The sequence below is a fragment of the Triticum aestivum genome, chromosome 7D, assembly GCF_018294505.1.
Source record: "Triticum aestivum cultivar Chinese Spring chromosome 7D, IWGSC CS RefSeq v2.1, whole genome shotgun sequence".
NCBI classification, from domain to species: Eukaryota; Viridiplantae; Streptophyta; class Magnoliopsida; order Poales; family Poaceae; genus Triticum; species Triticum aestivum.
This window is the reverse complement of record NC_057814.1, coordinates 59,757,357-59,773,789: the sequence shown is the minus strand read 5'-3', so window position 1 is coordinate 59,773,789 and position 16,433 is coordinate 59,757,357. Positions and strand designations below refer to the sequence as shown.

Here is a 16,433-nt window from a genome sequence, read left to right as displayed (position 1 = left end):
CAGCGTGTGGATTGAGAGCTTCGTTCAACCTGCAGCTCCAACAGCTACGCATGACGTCTACTCTGAAACGGCAGCCTTGATCTTATGGACTCGATGAATGACCGGATCGGTGAGTCGCAACGGACGCAGCGGGAGTAGGAGCGTCGCTTTCCATCCAGCAGAAGAAGGATGGACCGGCGTCCAAGTATTGGTTTGTTTGTTGTGTTGTTGATTGATCGTATGATTTGGACTGCATGCACGTCTTTGCGTAGCGTCACTGTCGTGCGATAATCTAGCAACCCAGAGGAGGTAAGTTCGGGCGATCGTTCAGTCCCGTCCCTGCACCGACAGTTTCTTTCCGACCATTACCTAGGCAGCTGTAGGTCTGCTGAAATGGCTGTTTTTCTTGCTAGATTTGCCCGCGGAGGCTTTGTCTTTGGATGTTTTTCTGAGTTTTCTTAGGGTTTGTGTCCTGCTCGGAGAGATGAGACGCCGGCGGTTCTCTGAAGATGGAATAAGTTTCTCCCCGCTTAGCCCTCGTCTCGTGGTGCTTCTATTGTCATTGGAGGGTGTGTGGACATTTGTCTCTGCGGGATTAGGCCGGCGTTTGTCTTCCGTGGATCCGGTCTTTGTTCGTGTGTCCATAGGTTGGATCCTTCCGATCTAAACTTCTTTTCAATGGCGGCGGTTGCTGTTCTGGTGCGCTGGTTCTTTATGGCCTTAGCACGATGACTTCCCCATTGTCTATTATAATAAGTTTTGCTCGGCTCCAGTGAGGGAGGGGCCATGATGGCGGCGCGACTTCGGCTTGCTTCGGTGATTGTAGTCGCCGCTAGGTGGTCCATGGATCTGGATGTATTTTTATTATTTTCGGCATTCGTTGTATTATCATGATTGATGATGAATAGATTGAAAGTTTTTCGCAAAAGAATATATTACACCTGATCGTACTCAATGTAAGGCTTAGAACATCTACAACCACAATGTTCTAATTACAAGCGCCCGTTCACCTCTCATTCGTCCGCGTCTACAATCATCTCCCTCCTACACAAACCTTCAAATCCATACAATATCATGCAAAGTAGATCAAACGACGTAAATTAGTCATAGCACATAGTTTATACGAGACATAACAAACTATATGGTGTAGCATAGGGAAGTTCATCGTGCATGCCGTCGGTCTACTAGTTAAAATCGGGCTATAAAGGAAGTTCACCCAGCGCCGCCCTTGCTCACCCATGCCCTTGCCATTGCGTTGTCTGGTTGGTAGAGATTATAGCGCTCGAAGACGACATAGAGGTCGAGGCAGATCTGCTTGGCGCCGGAGCTGGAGGTGTCGAATGTGGCACCAGTATCCTCCACCTCCTCTTTGGGAGGCAAGCCGATGAGGGCACAGACGGCCCGGGTTTGCTCCACCGTGAGCACACGCGCCACTGGGTTTGTCGCTTCGCTAAGAATCGAGCACAGATATCATCCACGGCCTTGTTGTCCTCCGCAGGCTTGTCCGACGTGGCCCGGTGCAACTCGCCCTTCGCGGCACGATGCCCTTGGCCATCTCAAGGCGGGCACGACGCTCCTCGGACTCGAAGCCCGGGACCGTGGGGACAAGGACCATCGTAGGGCTTGCTCGGCCGATGCCATCACCGCTTGCTCTGGCTCTGAAGCTGACACGCGCCTCAAGCCACCGATGGACTCATTGTCGTCACCGAATCCAAACCCCACTGGATCGTACTTCATGGAGGCATGGGTGAGGGAACGTCTGGCCCTCCAATCGGCGCATGCCTGCTGCTTGACTCATCGCGAGCTTTCGACATTTGATTCAAGCTAGAACGGATCCGACGCTGGAGCTTGGGTATCCTCCTGGGGCCGGCGGAGAGCCAGTGGGACAGCCATCCCCTCCTCGTCCATGCAGGGGACGAGGTCCCAGTCGACGGATCTGGATTTGTCGGACTCTGATCCGCTGCCCGTCATGCCGAAAATGGCCGGAGATCACCGGAAAGGAGCTGGGCGGATCGAACTGGAAGTGGAGTGGACTGGCAAAAGTAGCTAGGGTTTGGTCTGGAATGTGGATAGGGACATATGATATATGTGGGGTCGGGGTGGGCTAGTCCAACGTGGCAGACGCGCTAGAGCAGCCCCAAATCTGCCCCACATATGAGCTCGGGGTTGATGGGCGTTGGACAGCTTAGAAGTTTGGACTAGCTTTTGGGGGTCCGGTTGGATGGCAATTTCGTGACCAGGCAGGGTTGTCCGCCACATCCTCGTCTTTACTTTAAGAAACAACTCTTCTCTTTCTCTGTCAAATGGCTTGCGACGCGGATGTTTGGGGAGGGTTTGAGGGGTCCGGTTGTAGATGCTTTTACCAAAGCCTGGTCTAAAAAAATATCAAGCCAATCACAAAACAAAATAAACAATACCTTTTCATTTGACGTAATATTTTTTAGGATATAAAAATATTTTATTATACAATATATAATTTCAAGTAAAATAGGTTTCACCCGTTTCAACTTTTCTTAGAGTTTTGAGCTATGCCTTGGCGGGATAGTTAAGGCTAAACCTAGACTGGTTACCGGGCTTTCGAGGCCGGACCGTCGGGCCAGCCCACAAGAATAAATGTAGGACAAGGATCGTGGTCTCGAAATCATGATAGTTACATGAACTCATAAAGTAGTGGCGCGTGATTTGTAATTTTCATGTTTATTTTCTTTTATTTTTTCTCCTATGTGTTTCTAGTTTTCTGTTTTACTTTAATTTTTGTTAAATATTTTCTGGTATATTGTTTCTTTTTTTTCTTTCTTTCTTGGGATAAAAGCATGAACGTTTTTCCCAAAGTATGTGAACATATATAACGATATATGCGCAAATAACTCTTTTCCAAAGAGCGCGAACTCTTTTTCTAAATACATAAATAGTTTTTATCCAGGAACATTTTCTAATCACTCAATGATTATTTGATTGCATTTTTTTGTAGAAGAGGGGAATTTTATTTTGAATATAGGACCTTCAGGCGATTTGACCCCTATCCTTTTTTTTGGAGTGGAATAGGGTTCTTTATTCAACTGAAACGTTCAAGGGAATACAAAAAATATCAGGTACAAAACCCAACCATACATAACAGCCTGCGTCCAAAGATGATGCTGCCTTAGCTAAAATATGAGTTTCGGCAGTGGTCTCCTGCTTCTCATGCACGACGGTCAACTTGACGAAGATGCGAGGCTCGCTGCTCCACTTCCCGTAAGATCGCCGAGTAAGGGCATACCGCCTTCTTGTGGTAGTTTGTCACCATCTCTAAACAGTCCGAAGCCAAACACACGGTACCAATGTTCAGATCTTGAGCTAGTGCGAGGCCTTCATTGCATGCTACAGCTTCAAGGCAAGCTGGGTCATTCTGGCCATCAAGAATGGGGATGGCAATGGGTATCCATTACCCATGTACCCTGCAGGTAAAAACCCTATTAGGAAAAGGGTATGGGACAAAAATGTATCCATGGGTATATAAATAGAAAATTCTCAAACCCATTGGGTAGAGCGGGTATGGGTATGAGATCATATAACCCATATCCACATACACATGTACTCTTATAAAATCTAACAAGTACGGAAAAGTTACCTTTACACTTCGTTATGAGTTTGTGAATTTAATATATATGACGTTGCACTAGTGTTTATGACTATGTATTGAAAGTGTTGATGTTTATAGAATGTGTTCTTGTTTATGGTGTGTTGTTGCTTATAAGTATGTATTGATGTTATTATGTGTTGTAGTTTATAAATTATGATTATATGTTGTTGTTTATGATTATGTGCTGCTCAAATTTATGTTATGCAAACATGGGTATTTTTATCCGCGGGGTACCCATTTACCCTGTCGGGTGACGGGTATGAGAAAAAAAAATATACCCACTAGCGGGTATGGGTACGGATGATGGATAAATCAAAATAGGACGGGTAAGGGTATGAGGTGTTTCCACCCGTACCCAAACCCTGCGGGGCCAAATACAGTGTAAATGGTACAGGGCGCACCCCCCCCCCCCCCCCGCGCGACGCGGGCCAGCGCAAATTCCCTTTTTTCTTTCCTAAACTGATGCAAAAAACAAGTACGGGAGGATTCGAACCCGCGGGGCCAAATTCTATCGTGAAGTACGTTTTCTTACCTCTTTTGTTCTTTTTTTTCTTTTTCGTTTTTACTTACTTTTTTTCATTTTCTAATTTGGTGAAAAAGTTCACCGGATTTCATGAACTATTTTTCAACTTTTTCGATGAACTTTTCCAAAATTTGATGAACTGTTTTTCAAGTTCGATGAACTTTTTTCAAATGCGATGAATTTTTTCCAAATTCGGTGAACTTTTTTGGAAATGCAACGTTTTTTTCAAAACCAATGAACTTTTTTCAAATTCGATGAACTCTTTTTTAAGTCGATGATTTTTTTAAATTTGATGAAATTTTTTCAATTCGATGAACTCTTTTTTAAGCCGATGAACTGTTTTTAAAATATGATGAACTTTTATTCAAATTCGTGCACTTTTTTTTGTAAATCGATGATTTGTTTTTTCCTGAACGAACAACACAAGACAGCCAAAAAAAATTAAAAAAATGCAAGCGTGTTGATCGAGCGAATGAAGCGAAGCGGAAGCGAGCGAGGTAGCGACGGGTTAACGGGCCGGCCCACGAAGGGGCTTGCGTGGGCGCCGGTTGGTGGAAGTGGCGCTGAAGGCGCCGACGAGGAGGTCTCCCCTGCGGGTGGCATCCCTAATCAAGAACAACAGATGCTCCCACAATTTGAGCCCTATCCTTTCACGTGCTTAATTAGATTTCAAATTCGAGCCCATTTCCAGCTGAACCGAAGCACGCAGTCGCCGTCGCAGCGGCTGCCTCCACATCTCCAGCCCCCAACCTCCAAAATGGCTTCGACCGCCGAGGCGGCGGCGATAGGCTATGCGGCCCCCCGAAACTCCGTCCAGCCTGGGTTTTCCGGCGAGCTGCTCCGCTCGGCTGCCGTCCTCGTTGATAAATCGGGGGATCCTGATGGTGAGATCCCGCCTCCTCTGTTTCTGTTTTCTGAATAAATCCTCTGTTTCTGTTTCCTCTAGTTGAGTGAATGGTTGCGGACGGCAACGCTATCCGTGCTTAGTTTAGAAGCAACGCTGTCAGTGCTATCCGTGCGGCATTGTCACTAGTGATTCAACTACTTGCCTTGCTTTAATTTCAAAATAAATAAATAAATGTGTGTCATTCGGAGCAAGATGGATAAACCAATTATGACATGAGTGTCGATCAAGTGCTTCCCACTTCCCGGTGACGCCTCTTTAATTTCCTGGGGAGGTATGATTGGGGTGGGTAACCGTAGTACTAACATTCATAAGGACGTGCGTGGTACAGTATCTGATGATGTTGTGCTGTCCTCTAGTATATTTGTTTTAACATATGCGTTAGCGAACATGATATGGGAGATTAAGGCAATGCATGATAAAGCGTAATGGGAACAAGTGTAAATTGATCATTATTTGTTCCTACTGTATATGTTTTCCTTTGTTAACCTTCTCTTCTCGAACAATTTATACTGTTTTTAGAGTTGGACAATATTGGATTACTGGCGCGCTGTTAATTTTTGTGCGTGCATACATCAGGAGTGACGATTTCTTGTGTTGCTTGACTTGTGCGGGCAATTTCTTCTACATATTTCACTGATTTGCTTTCCCTTTTCTGTTTGTGTGCGCTAGGGCCCTTTTGTGGCATCTGTATATATCACTTCTAAACACATGATTTTTAAGCGATGCTAGAGAAAGAAATTAGAAGGCCCTTTGTCCGAGAATAATTTTTGGAAGAAAGACCGTGATCAATCAAATTATCAGGTGATGCAACAGGTATGTTCGCACTTGTGCAATGAATTAGATCCATTCCTTTTCCTTTCCAGTCACTGCTCCGTATGGTAACCTTCAATGTCGGTGAAGGATTAGTGGTAACACTGACACTAACAATTACAACAGTTTTGGTTCATGGAGTATGTACCTAGTTTTTGTTTATGATATGAAAAACTTAAAAGAACCCTCGCAATATAAACAGAAATCTAAATTCGCATCGACAGAATTGAACTCAGATAGTGGGTTTGTACATTTAAGTCCCCAAAACCAAGTGAGATTGGTTCCTTGAGTTTAGTTTTTCGTGAATTGTGACAATGCATCCATAACAGGGGAATCGGCTACAGTACGTTAAGGCTCCAAGGTTAGTCTGGTAGGGGACTGCAAGATGGCTTTGGTAGGAAACAGAAATGCAGTTAGTTAAAGGAACCCGTAGGTAAATATTCTAAAAACTAAAGAGGACAGTACTGGCATCAAGTAATAACTGAGAAATTCGGTGCTACAAGTCATAATGCTTACGATCTTGATCTTGAGATCCACAACCACCTTCCGGAGGATCCCTAGAGTGTTTCTGCAAATTCAGGTACCTGTCCATATCAAAACTAAGCTTTGCACATAGCTTTCTCCTCCTTGCCAAGAACAGCCTATGCTTGAAGTCCTGTAACGTCGGATTACTTGCGGTACGCAGGAAATAGCCGTAGCAGAAAATCAGCTGGAGTCCGGCCAAGAAGTAGGCGAGCGGCTCCATGATACTCCAAGAGAACTCCCAGAACGTAAGGTGGAAGAAGAGGGCAAACTGGAGTATGAATGACGCGAAGCCAACACATAGAATCCGCACGGCATGCCTGCGCGCCTTGTCGTCGATCTCTTGCATCTTCATCTGGAGTTGTCTGAACTCTTCTTTCCTCGCGTCATCCTCTGGGGCGAGTGCAAATGGCACGGCCCTTCTGATCAGGTCCGCAATCTGAAAATGGAACAATTCATTGATATTATTCATTCTATATGAAACAGCTATTGGCACTTTTTATGCCATGGCATAAAAGTCACTCCTGAAATGTGGCGCTACAGCAAAGCAAAGTTAACAACTCCAGTGTGGCAATGTGCAAAGTGAGCAGTTTTTTTATAAACTATGGCAAAGTGAAAAACAGGCACGATACTTGGTCCAATGTGCAAGATATGATAATACACAGATACTATTGGCCAGCACGTGATCTGAACAAACTTTTCAATATGTAACTTTGATTGCTGATCTGTTACATGAATATGTTAGTGCAAGGTTATAAAGTTGTGATATATTATGGTGATATTTTTCACCACAGATCCGATGATATTATTTTCATCATGTGAATTTATATATCATTGCCCTGCAATATTAGTCTCCCTTAGAGAATTTGAAGTGTTTTGGTACATGGTTTTAGGTATTAGAGAGAGGTGTAAATGGAGAACCTAACAATTTTGTGATATCACCTTCTTGTGGTTGAGGTAGGTCTTTCCCCTGACGAGCAGCACCAAGCTCATCTCGTCCATCTTCTGCACGAGTGCCTCCGCCTCCGTGGGCGTGAGGCCGCTCTCCATCAACGCACCGAGAGGCTCGCCATGGCTGATCACCCCGTCCTGCATCCGTCGCTCGATTTCTCCGAAGATCGCTTTGGTAGCAGCTGTTGACCAGTCGGTATAAAATTTGGTGTTAAAAGAAGGTCAACAAACAACTGAGAAATTTGCTGGTGGCCGGTGCTATACTTATGAATGAAGCTTACTACCTTGAGAATAATCACCTCCCAGAGGACACCTCATGTGCCTCTCCATTTCCAGGTACCTTTCTATGTCAAAATCATGCTTTGTGCAAAGCGCTCTCCTCCTTATTTTAAACAGCCTCTCCATGTAGGTTCGATATGACAGGTTGCGCGAGGTGATGAGGAAATAGGCGTAGCCGGAAAGCAGGTGGGCGCCAGCCACGAAGAAGGTGATCGGCGCTACAACGTCCCACGTGAACTCCCAGAATGTGAAACGGAAGCAAAGGCCGACCGTGGCTTGCACGAACCAGAAGCCTGACCACAGGATTCGCCTCACTTGCTTGCACGCCTGCCGATCGATCTCTCCTTTCTTTTTCTTCAGTAGCTCAAACTCTTCCCTTCTCGCATCATTCTCTATCTCGAGCACAGGCGGCAAGGCGCTTCTAACCAGGTCTACTATCTAATGATGGCCAATAACAAATACAAATGTATTAGCTGAAAATTGTATAACCGATGATGGGCAGTGAAATGTACGAAGTATGACACAAATCACATGTCGGTTGTAATAACATCTTATATTATGAACAGCGGGAGTATGAGACAAATCTGACTATATAAGGATCCCGAAGGCCTCGGCAGAGAGAAGATCACATCCACTACCAACAGACATGAAAGGCTGTGAAAGTCTATGTTGAATTCTTTCAGTTTGTACTATTTGTATGAGAGAAGTGCACATCTCGACACTGAAATTATGCCCTTGTTTCAAAACCGGTTAGAATACACCGTCAAACTTTGATACCGTTTACTCGTCATCCCAGTTGACAACTCTTTGTTAATGTACAAAAATGTAAGACGTTTTTTGGTTTTGCATATGACATGAAAAACGTCTTATATTGTTGTCTCTCAAATGTGAAATAGTATAGTTTGACATCTTGAAGATGTTTTGGGATAATGTGGCGGCAGGTTCGCATCCTCAGTTAGCGCATGACAAAAATGACAACTTCAGAAAATATGAAATTTCATAAGAAACAGGGAAAGTTTGAGAAACCTAGTTGAGGTTCAGGTGCTAGTTAAACCGAAGAACAAGAATGTTAAAAATGCTTTAAATGTCACCTTCTCAGGATGGAGGTAGACCTTTCCCCGGAAGAGCACAATGCTGCCCGACTGGTCCATCGCTCCGGCGAGCGCCTCCGCCTGGCCGTGAGTCGGTGCCGCTCCGGCCTCAACGCACGCGTCCAGGAACTCCCGGTATGTTACCACCTCGTCTTCCCTGTTCTGCAGACGCCTCTTGAGCACCTCGAGTCCAACAAGCCGCACCATTCGCTGAGCTTCCGCCAGCGTGAAGAACTCCGCCTCCGCCCGGCGCGGCTGCGGGGTCAACAGTGAGAAGTGGCGGAGGTTCCACACAGTAGGCGTTGCCGTGGCGGCTGCCGGAGACAACAGCCGTCGGGGAATGAGCAGGCGGGAGGCGGCTGCTCGCAACATGGTGTGCTTCCCTGGCGATGAGCAGCGAGCGTAGAGAGAGACGCCAGTAAAATGCAGGGGTATTTCAACTAAACTAATAGGGTGTTTGTTGCAGCTCTGCTCATGAATGATTGGCTTTGTGTTTTCCATTACAACTCCGCAAGCATGGGACATCGTGGAAAGAAAATCAGCTAAGCACAGTTGGCATCGCTGCCCATCAATAGTTTGTCATTTCTCTTTGCCTTTGTAATATTTTTTTCACTTTGCCAGGAAGAAAAGGAAGCTCCTTTAGCTTTGGAGGAAAAGGAGGTCATTCTACAGCAAAACATGTGTTGAAAGTTGAACTCGTGGGAAGTTCTCTTCTTTTCTTTTTGATCCGGAAATGATAAAATCCAAATGCTCAGGATTTGATCATGACAAATCAAACGTTTTTATGGCAACTTTAGTTGACACGAGGATGGCAAGTTTAGTTAGCAAGCACATCAATTTCCTGGCAAAAAACGAAATAAGAGCGGATTTGCCATGCTTACAAATTAAACTTGCCATGATCAACAAACATAAATAGCCACAGAAAATGTTCGATTTGCCATAGTCAAGTCCCGAACGTTCGGAACTTATTGGCGTCTTTTTGATTTGACGAAAACGTTGCTTCCAGGGAGGTTTTTGGTTCGCGAGTTTGTTTCACCTCAGACGTGATCAGTTACAGGCCTACTGAAAATCTTTCTTCACCCAAGATCATACGACCTCCTCTAAAAGAAAGGAAAAAAAAATCTTGCGTATAAGCTCATCCCCATGAGACCATGATGGTTTCTCCACAAACTCCTCCGGCTACATGGCACTGCCGTCGCCACAAACCTGTCGCACCGTATTCCCCTTTCCTCAAACTGCCAAACCGACTCATTCTCCATGATTATACCTTGCAATGGGTGACAGACTCCCTCCATTCCAAAACAATTGAAGTTTTAGAATTGTCTGAAGTCAAACTTTTTCTAAGTTTAGCCTCCAACGCGGCAGCTGACTCGAAAGGAGAGAAGGGATTGGTCATTTTGGAGTACTATCAAAGGATGTAGGGCGGCTCCATGACGACCCTCCGGCCGTCACTTCATGTAAGAAACTCAATCATAAAATTTAACACGATTAAAAGATGTGAATAAGGTACCTACTTTGCTAGCTGAGGATCTGAAGGTGCCAAGTGGCACACGAATTAGATAAGTTTTTTTTTTTGCATGACTGCTAAGTTTTTTTCAGCATTGAAAACAATTTATTAACTTAAAATGTTTTCAGGAATATGGTGGTTGGTCTAACGGAAACTCAAGCATGGCGACTTCTTTGTTAGCTTCTCGCTTCTCATGGATGATCTTAACTGACATCAATTCTTTCATCCTTTCCTTCATCTCATATATACTCGCTCCGTAAACATCTTATATTTTCGTACAGGAGAAAAGCATGTTTTTGGTCCCTCAAGTTTCCCAAAAATAGATTTGGTCCCTCAAGAATTTTTTTTATAGACATTTGGTCTTTTAAGTCTCAAAACCGGATAAATTTGGCCCAAAACAAGATTTTGACCATGTTGACCAGGTTTTGACCGATGAACAGTAAATTCTAAAAAAATAGCAAACAAACTCAAAATAATCTGAAATTGTGTGACAACTAAGATGCTTGGGTGCGCTAGGTGCGTGCCAAAATTTGTTTTTTATCACGATCTCTTCGAATGTCGAAACACCACACAAATTTTCACGCACCTAGCGCACATAAGTATCATGGTTGCCACAAAATTGCAGATTTTTTTTTTTGCTATTTTTTTAAATTTAATGTTCATCGGTCAAACCCGATCAACATGGTCAAACCCGGTCAACATGGCCAAATTTTGGTTTTAGACGAAACTTATCCGATTTTGAGACTTAAAGGAGCAAATGTCCACCAATAAATCTTGAGGAACCAAATCTATATTTTTGGGAAACTTGAGAGACCAAGAACATACTTTTCTCTTACGTACAGAGGTAGTACAATGGATATTCCCCTAAAAATATATACGATGGATCTTGAAGTACCCAGGAATCAAATGATACGCCGTTGCTATACAATCTGTAGCTACGACAATCTTGCTGCAGGAAAGATTCATAGCCAAGGACAAAGCGTCGTCGCTGGCCATAGCCTCGACAATCTCCGGCGACACTAGATCGGGGATTGAATTTGCTGACTCCCGTACTCTCGAAAAAAAAAATTGCTGACTCCCCCAAGAACAAACCTAAAGCATCCTGGCATATCGCAGCTATTGCTCCCCTCCCACAATGTCTACCAACTCCTGCATCGATGTGTATCATAACAGAACCACCTGGTGGAGTAGTTCACTTGGCCTTTTTTTGCGGGATAGTCCACCTGGCTTCACCATTATGGACTGGGGACGATGATGTTCCCTATCCGGAAGCTCTTGAAGATCAGACAGGTAACTCTGAGAAAGTAGTCGGTGGCGATTGGAACTGCTCCTCATGGATAGCTTTTCTCCTTGCCCACGAAATGGATCAGAGTGTCACAAGCATTTTAACAAAAATTGTCTTGGCTCATGGATTAATTTCAGCATCTCAACCAGCCATATCCTAGCATCCTCATGACAGCGTGCAGGACGGCTAAGTCTAATGTGAGATTTAGCATGATATTCCAATCAGAGAGGGCGGAGCTAGCCCTGGGCGTCTACTGTATGGGCCGGCCCAGTCCGGTATATTTTCCACCCAGTTTTGGGAAAGGTTCTAGTACCTTCCCTGATCTATTTTTCCTTTGTATTTTCTTCTAATTTTTCTTTCTCGTTTTTCCTTTTTTTTTTAAATTTTATTGTTTTCTTTTAAAAAATATTTTTCATTTATGTTTTTATTTTTTATTCATGTTATTTTATTTTATTTTTCCTTTTTCATTCTGTGAACTTCTTTCAAATTCGAGAATATTTTTTTAAAAATGTGAACATTTTTTTCGAAAGAAATTTTTTCAAATTCGTGAACATTTTGTTTTGGTAATCATGAACATTTTTCAAATTTGTGAAATTTCCTAACAATTTCACGAATAGTTTTTCTCAAAACGTGCGGGTTCCCTTCCTACTTGGCGGGCAGGTTGCAAATACGGGGTCCCTGGGCCCTGGGCACCCAGGGATACGGGTGGCCCTGGCTATAAAGATTTGCAACCCACCCATTTTCTTCATTTTGATAGTGTGCTTCACAAACCAAACCCAACATATCATACGGAGCAGCCTATTGGTACTCATGACCAGAACTGGAACCATGCTCGTCTCGAAAGGATAATGGAAGCATGCTGAGATTTCGTGAGTCCTCTTTTGGATTAGTTTGAATTGCTTATCACATATGTCACGTGTTGAGATTTCGTGAGTCCTAAACAGAAGAAAAGGTGTGGCGTGACGATGTGGCAACTTTGTGGCGGCGGCTTGAAGCGGGATCCCTTTTGCTGAAGAGGCATATATAATGAAAGTGTGCGCTCTCCGGGATGGGGCTTACTCCTAGAGAGACCACTCAGTTGCTACAAACGGATGGTTAAAGCAGGCTGCATGTATGTTGTTGAGGTAACAAACGATGAAGTCCAGCAGCAGCAATCTTCGAACAATGCTCGTTCATAATCGTTGTTTTGATTTTATCTCCTTTTGTTATTGTCTAGTGAAGCAAGTATGACCACAGATTTGCTTGGGAGTAGAACAGAGGGCTCTACTACCACAGCGTGGCCGAAAAAACCTCCTAGTTTTCTGCTTGATGTAATTTCAAACAATGTATGTGCGCTCCCCCAATTAATATAATCTGTCATGATGACTTTTACTCTCTTTTTTGCGGGAAATGATGGGTTTTACTCAAAAAAAAAGAGATATGTGGGTTCAGGTAGCCATTTAGGCCTTCTTTGGTTTACATCAATTTTATAGGAATCATACATGATAGGTTTTTGTAGATATTTTTTTCTTTGAAGTCCTTCAGTTTGCATGAATAAAATCATATTCATATACAAGATCATATCCCTCATGCATCAAAGGAAAAGAAATATGAGCTTAGACGCAAACTGAGCGTAGCATACATTGTCAGCCTTTTGTGGTGGAACATATTCACTCGGGTTTAAGTCCTAAACTTAGGAATAGGGTGTACATGTACGTGTGCATTCATAAGGGTATGTCTTTATTGTGTTTTGAAAAAGAAAAAACACACACTCAGATACAATGAAAAAAAAACACCTTATCCTGTGAGATATGCATATCATATTACTTTCGATAATTTTTCTATTTCTACCATCAAAGGAGGACTTACAGTATGAAAAGAACCGTCATCGCGCTATGCTTCATGGACAGTTGTAGAATTTGGACTACAAATAACAACATTACTAATGATAATGGGAGCCACGGTTTCTCAGGTGCCTGAAAAAACAGTTACATCGGTCATTTTTTATATGGACCATCAGATCTTCATCCAACCGCTCAAAATAGTATCACGCCATTGTTCATATTCTTCCTTCTTCCGAACACCCCCGCCCTACCCCTCCCTAACCGCCGGCCTCCACCACCTGCGGTTGGCGGGCACTACCGTGCACCGCCTCCCCGCCCCGCCCACCACCGTTGCTGGTCACGGCCCCGGCCTGAGCCTGACACCATCCATGAAAACCTTCGACCACGACCCCCCACCCCCACCCCTAAGATAGATAATGGGTTTGTGACATCATCCTAAGATAGATGGTGGGGCTAGTTCTTCTCCGGCAAGGTCAGTAAGGAAGAAGGAAGAAAGTGACTTACACGAAGAGAAATTTCAGGCACGTGAGAAATAGCATCCGAGTGATAATCTTATCCCACAAGAAGATAAGAATAAGATTATTTTCGCAAAAAAGAGACAAGAATAATTAAGATGGCGTGTTTTTTAGAGTAGATGGCGTGTTATGTTGACATGTACATAAGACAGATGAGTAATCCAATCACGAAATCTTGGCGAGAAAGACTGCGACGTGTACTTCCACGTTGTGACGTCCATTATTCAGTGACCACGACGGGCACGGCCTTGAGCGGGACAGCCATCACGTTGGCGGTGGTGAACCTCTCGCTCACGTCCAGCTCCTCGGCCCACACGCCGTCCGGCAGCCGCCACTCGAACGCGCGCAGCAGCGAGGCCAGGATGAACGGCACGACGCGCTCCGCCATCGGCACGCCGGGGCACAGCCTCCGGCCGGACCCGAACGGGATGAACTCGAACGCCTTGCCCCGGAAGTCCACCACCTGGTCTGCCACGCCGAGGAACCTCTCCGGGACGAACTCGTCGGGCCTCTCCCACGCCGCCGGGTCCCGCATTATCGCCCACGCGTTGAAGATGACCGTCGAGCCCTCCGGCACGGCGTAGCCGCCGATCTCCACGCCTTCCTCCACGGCCCGGTGGGGCAGCAGTATCGGCGCCACCGGGTGCAGCCGCATGGCCTCCTTCACCACGGCCTGGAGGTACGGCAGGCCCGCCGCGTCGGTCTCGCCGATGGTCTCCTTGCCGCCGAGAGTGTCGTCTATCTCCGTGCGGACCTTTGCCATGACGCCTGGGTTCCGGAGCAGCTCCGCCATTGCCCACTCGACGGTGAGGGCCATGGTGTCGCTCCCGGCTGAGAAGAGGTCGAACAGTATGGCCGTCAGGCCGTCGCGGGCGATCTTGCCCGTGGAGAAGAGCTCGAGGAGCACGTCCAGGAAATCACCATGCTTCTCCTCCGTGGACGTGTTGGCAGCCGCAGCTGTCAATGCCATACGACGGTCGATTATGCCGTCCAATATGCGGAAGATTTTCCCGATCCGTATCGCCGACCAGCGACGCCACCCTTGCAAGTCGAGCCCCCGGAGGAAAGGGACGAGGTCGGAGACGTTGGGCTTGGCGATCACCGCGACGAGGTCCTCGACGAGCTCCCGCACGCCCTGCCCCGGCTCGGCGGCGCCCATGTCGACCACGTCGACGGAGCAGAGCGCGCTCGACACGAGGTTGAGCACGCCGGCGTACAAGGCCTGGCCGACGTCCACCTCCCTCCCGGCGCGGCCGCGGAAGTGGCCCACCATGTCGCGCACCTTGCGCTCGCGGACGCCGCGCGCCGCGGCGAGGGCGCGCGGGGAGAAGGCGTGGGCGGCCGCGATGCCGCGCAGGCTCTTCCAGAGCGAGTCGGAGCTGGGCAGCCACACCATGGACCGGTCGGCGAAGCCGAGGCCGCGCGCGGCGTCAGGGACGGCGCGCGCGGCCAGGCGGCGGTCGTGCCTGGTGAACGCCTCCCGGGCCGCGTCGCGCGAGGACACCACCACGGCGGTGGTGAGGCCGAGCCTGAGCGTCATGACGGGGCCGTGGGCGCGCGCGAGGCGCGCGAGGGTGTGGTGGAGGTTGCCGCCGCGGAGGCTGAGCACGTTGCCGATGACGGGCAGCGGCGTGGGGCCCGGCGGCATCCGCCGGGTGCCCGCACGGCGTGTCGGGTTGGCCAGGAAGTAGAGGAGCGAGACGACCGCGAGCGTCGCACAGATGAGCCAGAGCTCGATCTCCATTGGCTCGTTCTTGTGGTGCGGGTTGCTCAGGCGGGAGCCCGTCTGTCTATGTAGTAGTAGATGTAGATTGTGGTGTGGATATCGAACTCGTGGCTGGTTAACAGAATGGTACGACGAACTTTTTTCAGAAGGAGCTTCACAGAAAAATGCCAATGGAGGCCGAGGAACTCGTGCAGTTTTCATCCCGGCCATTCACATGCACTAGGGATCTGAGCTGGCCCGTGTCCTGTCACCCCTATCGCTGCACCGCAGCATGCATCCACGCAGAAAGGAGGCTCCATACTCGAAAAATGCGTTTGGTGGCCGTGCTACAGGCAGGCCGCTATCCCTGCCGTCTGGCCAGCATTGGGATTCCCGCTGTGAGTGTATACCGCCTGTATTCTATTTATTTTCAGCTTGTATTCAACCAGCTCTGGCCCACCCACATGCAAAAGCACCTAGGGCTCTTACACTCAACTGACATGTACGCACAGCGTTGGGCTTTTTAGTACTGATGCCCCATGCGCGTGCAGACTTGTACGACCCGTGCATGCACGTCGTGGTCGATTGGTGATCAGAGGAGAGCGCCCGTGTAGAACCAGAGAGGCCCCACGCACATGCAAAGTCATCTAAACTCAGACGTGCCCCTGACATGTACGCACTGCTATGGGAGCTGTAGACCTGTGCGTGCATGCCGTGGAGGATCGTTGGCCAGCGGAGACCACTAGCTGGTCAAGGGCGGACGTGGAGCACTGGCGGCCAGCGAACACGCATGTTCGTTCACCATTAGCTCTCCACGAACTAAGCAAGTTTATTTTGTTTGATGTTAATTCGTCTGTCCGTTTTGACTAGCAAATGCAGCACGGTTACGCCGCTGTTTGTGTTTAAAAGCCAGT

General features: G+C 46.9%; 2 protein-coding genes across 2 annotated transcripts; both read right to left on the bottom strand.

The window, feature by feature from the left end:
* Positions 1 to 7,507: 7,507 nt before the first annotated feature.
* LOC123167168 (calcium uniporter protein 5, mitochondrial) lies at positions 7,508 to 9,056 on the bottom strand. Its single transcript, XM_044585004.1, has 2 exons — positions 8,685 to 9,056; positions 7,508 to 8,031 (listed from the first exon to the last, which is right to left on the bottom strand). Exons 1-2 carry the CDS (start codon positions 9,054 to 9,056, stop codon positions 7,579 to 7,581), a joined length of 825 nt encoding a protein of 274 aa, XP_044440939.1. The 3' UTR covers positions 7,508 to 7,578.
* A 4,807-nt stretch (positions 9,057 to 13,863) lies between these two features.
* On the bottom strand, positions 13,864 to 15,709 carry LOC123168936 (cytochrome P450 76M5). Its single transcript, XM_044586799.1, has one exon. It carries the CDS (start codon positions 15,556 to 15,558, stop codon positions 14,035 to 14,037), a length of 1,524 nt encoding a protein of 507 aa, XP_044442734.1. The 5' UTR covers positions 15,559 to 15,709; the 3' UTR covers positions 13,864 to 14,034.
* Positions 15,710 to 16,433: the final 724 nt, after the last annotated feature.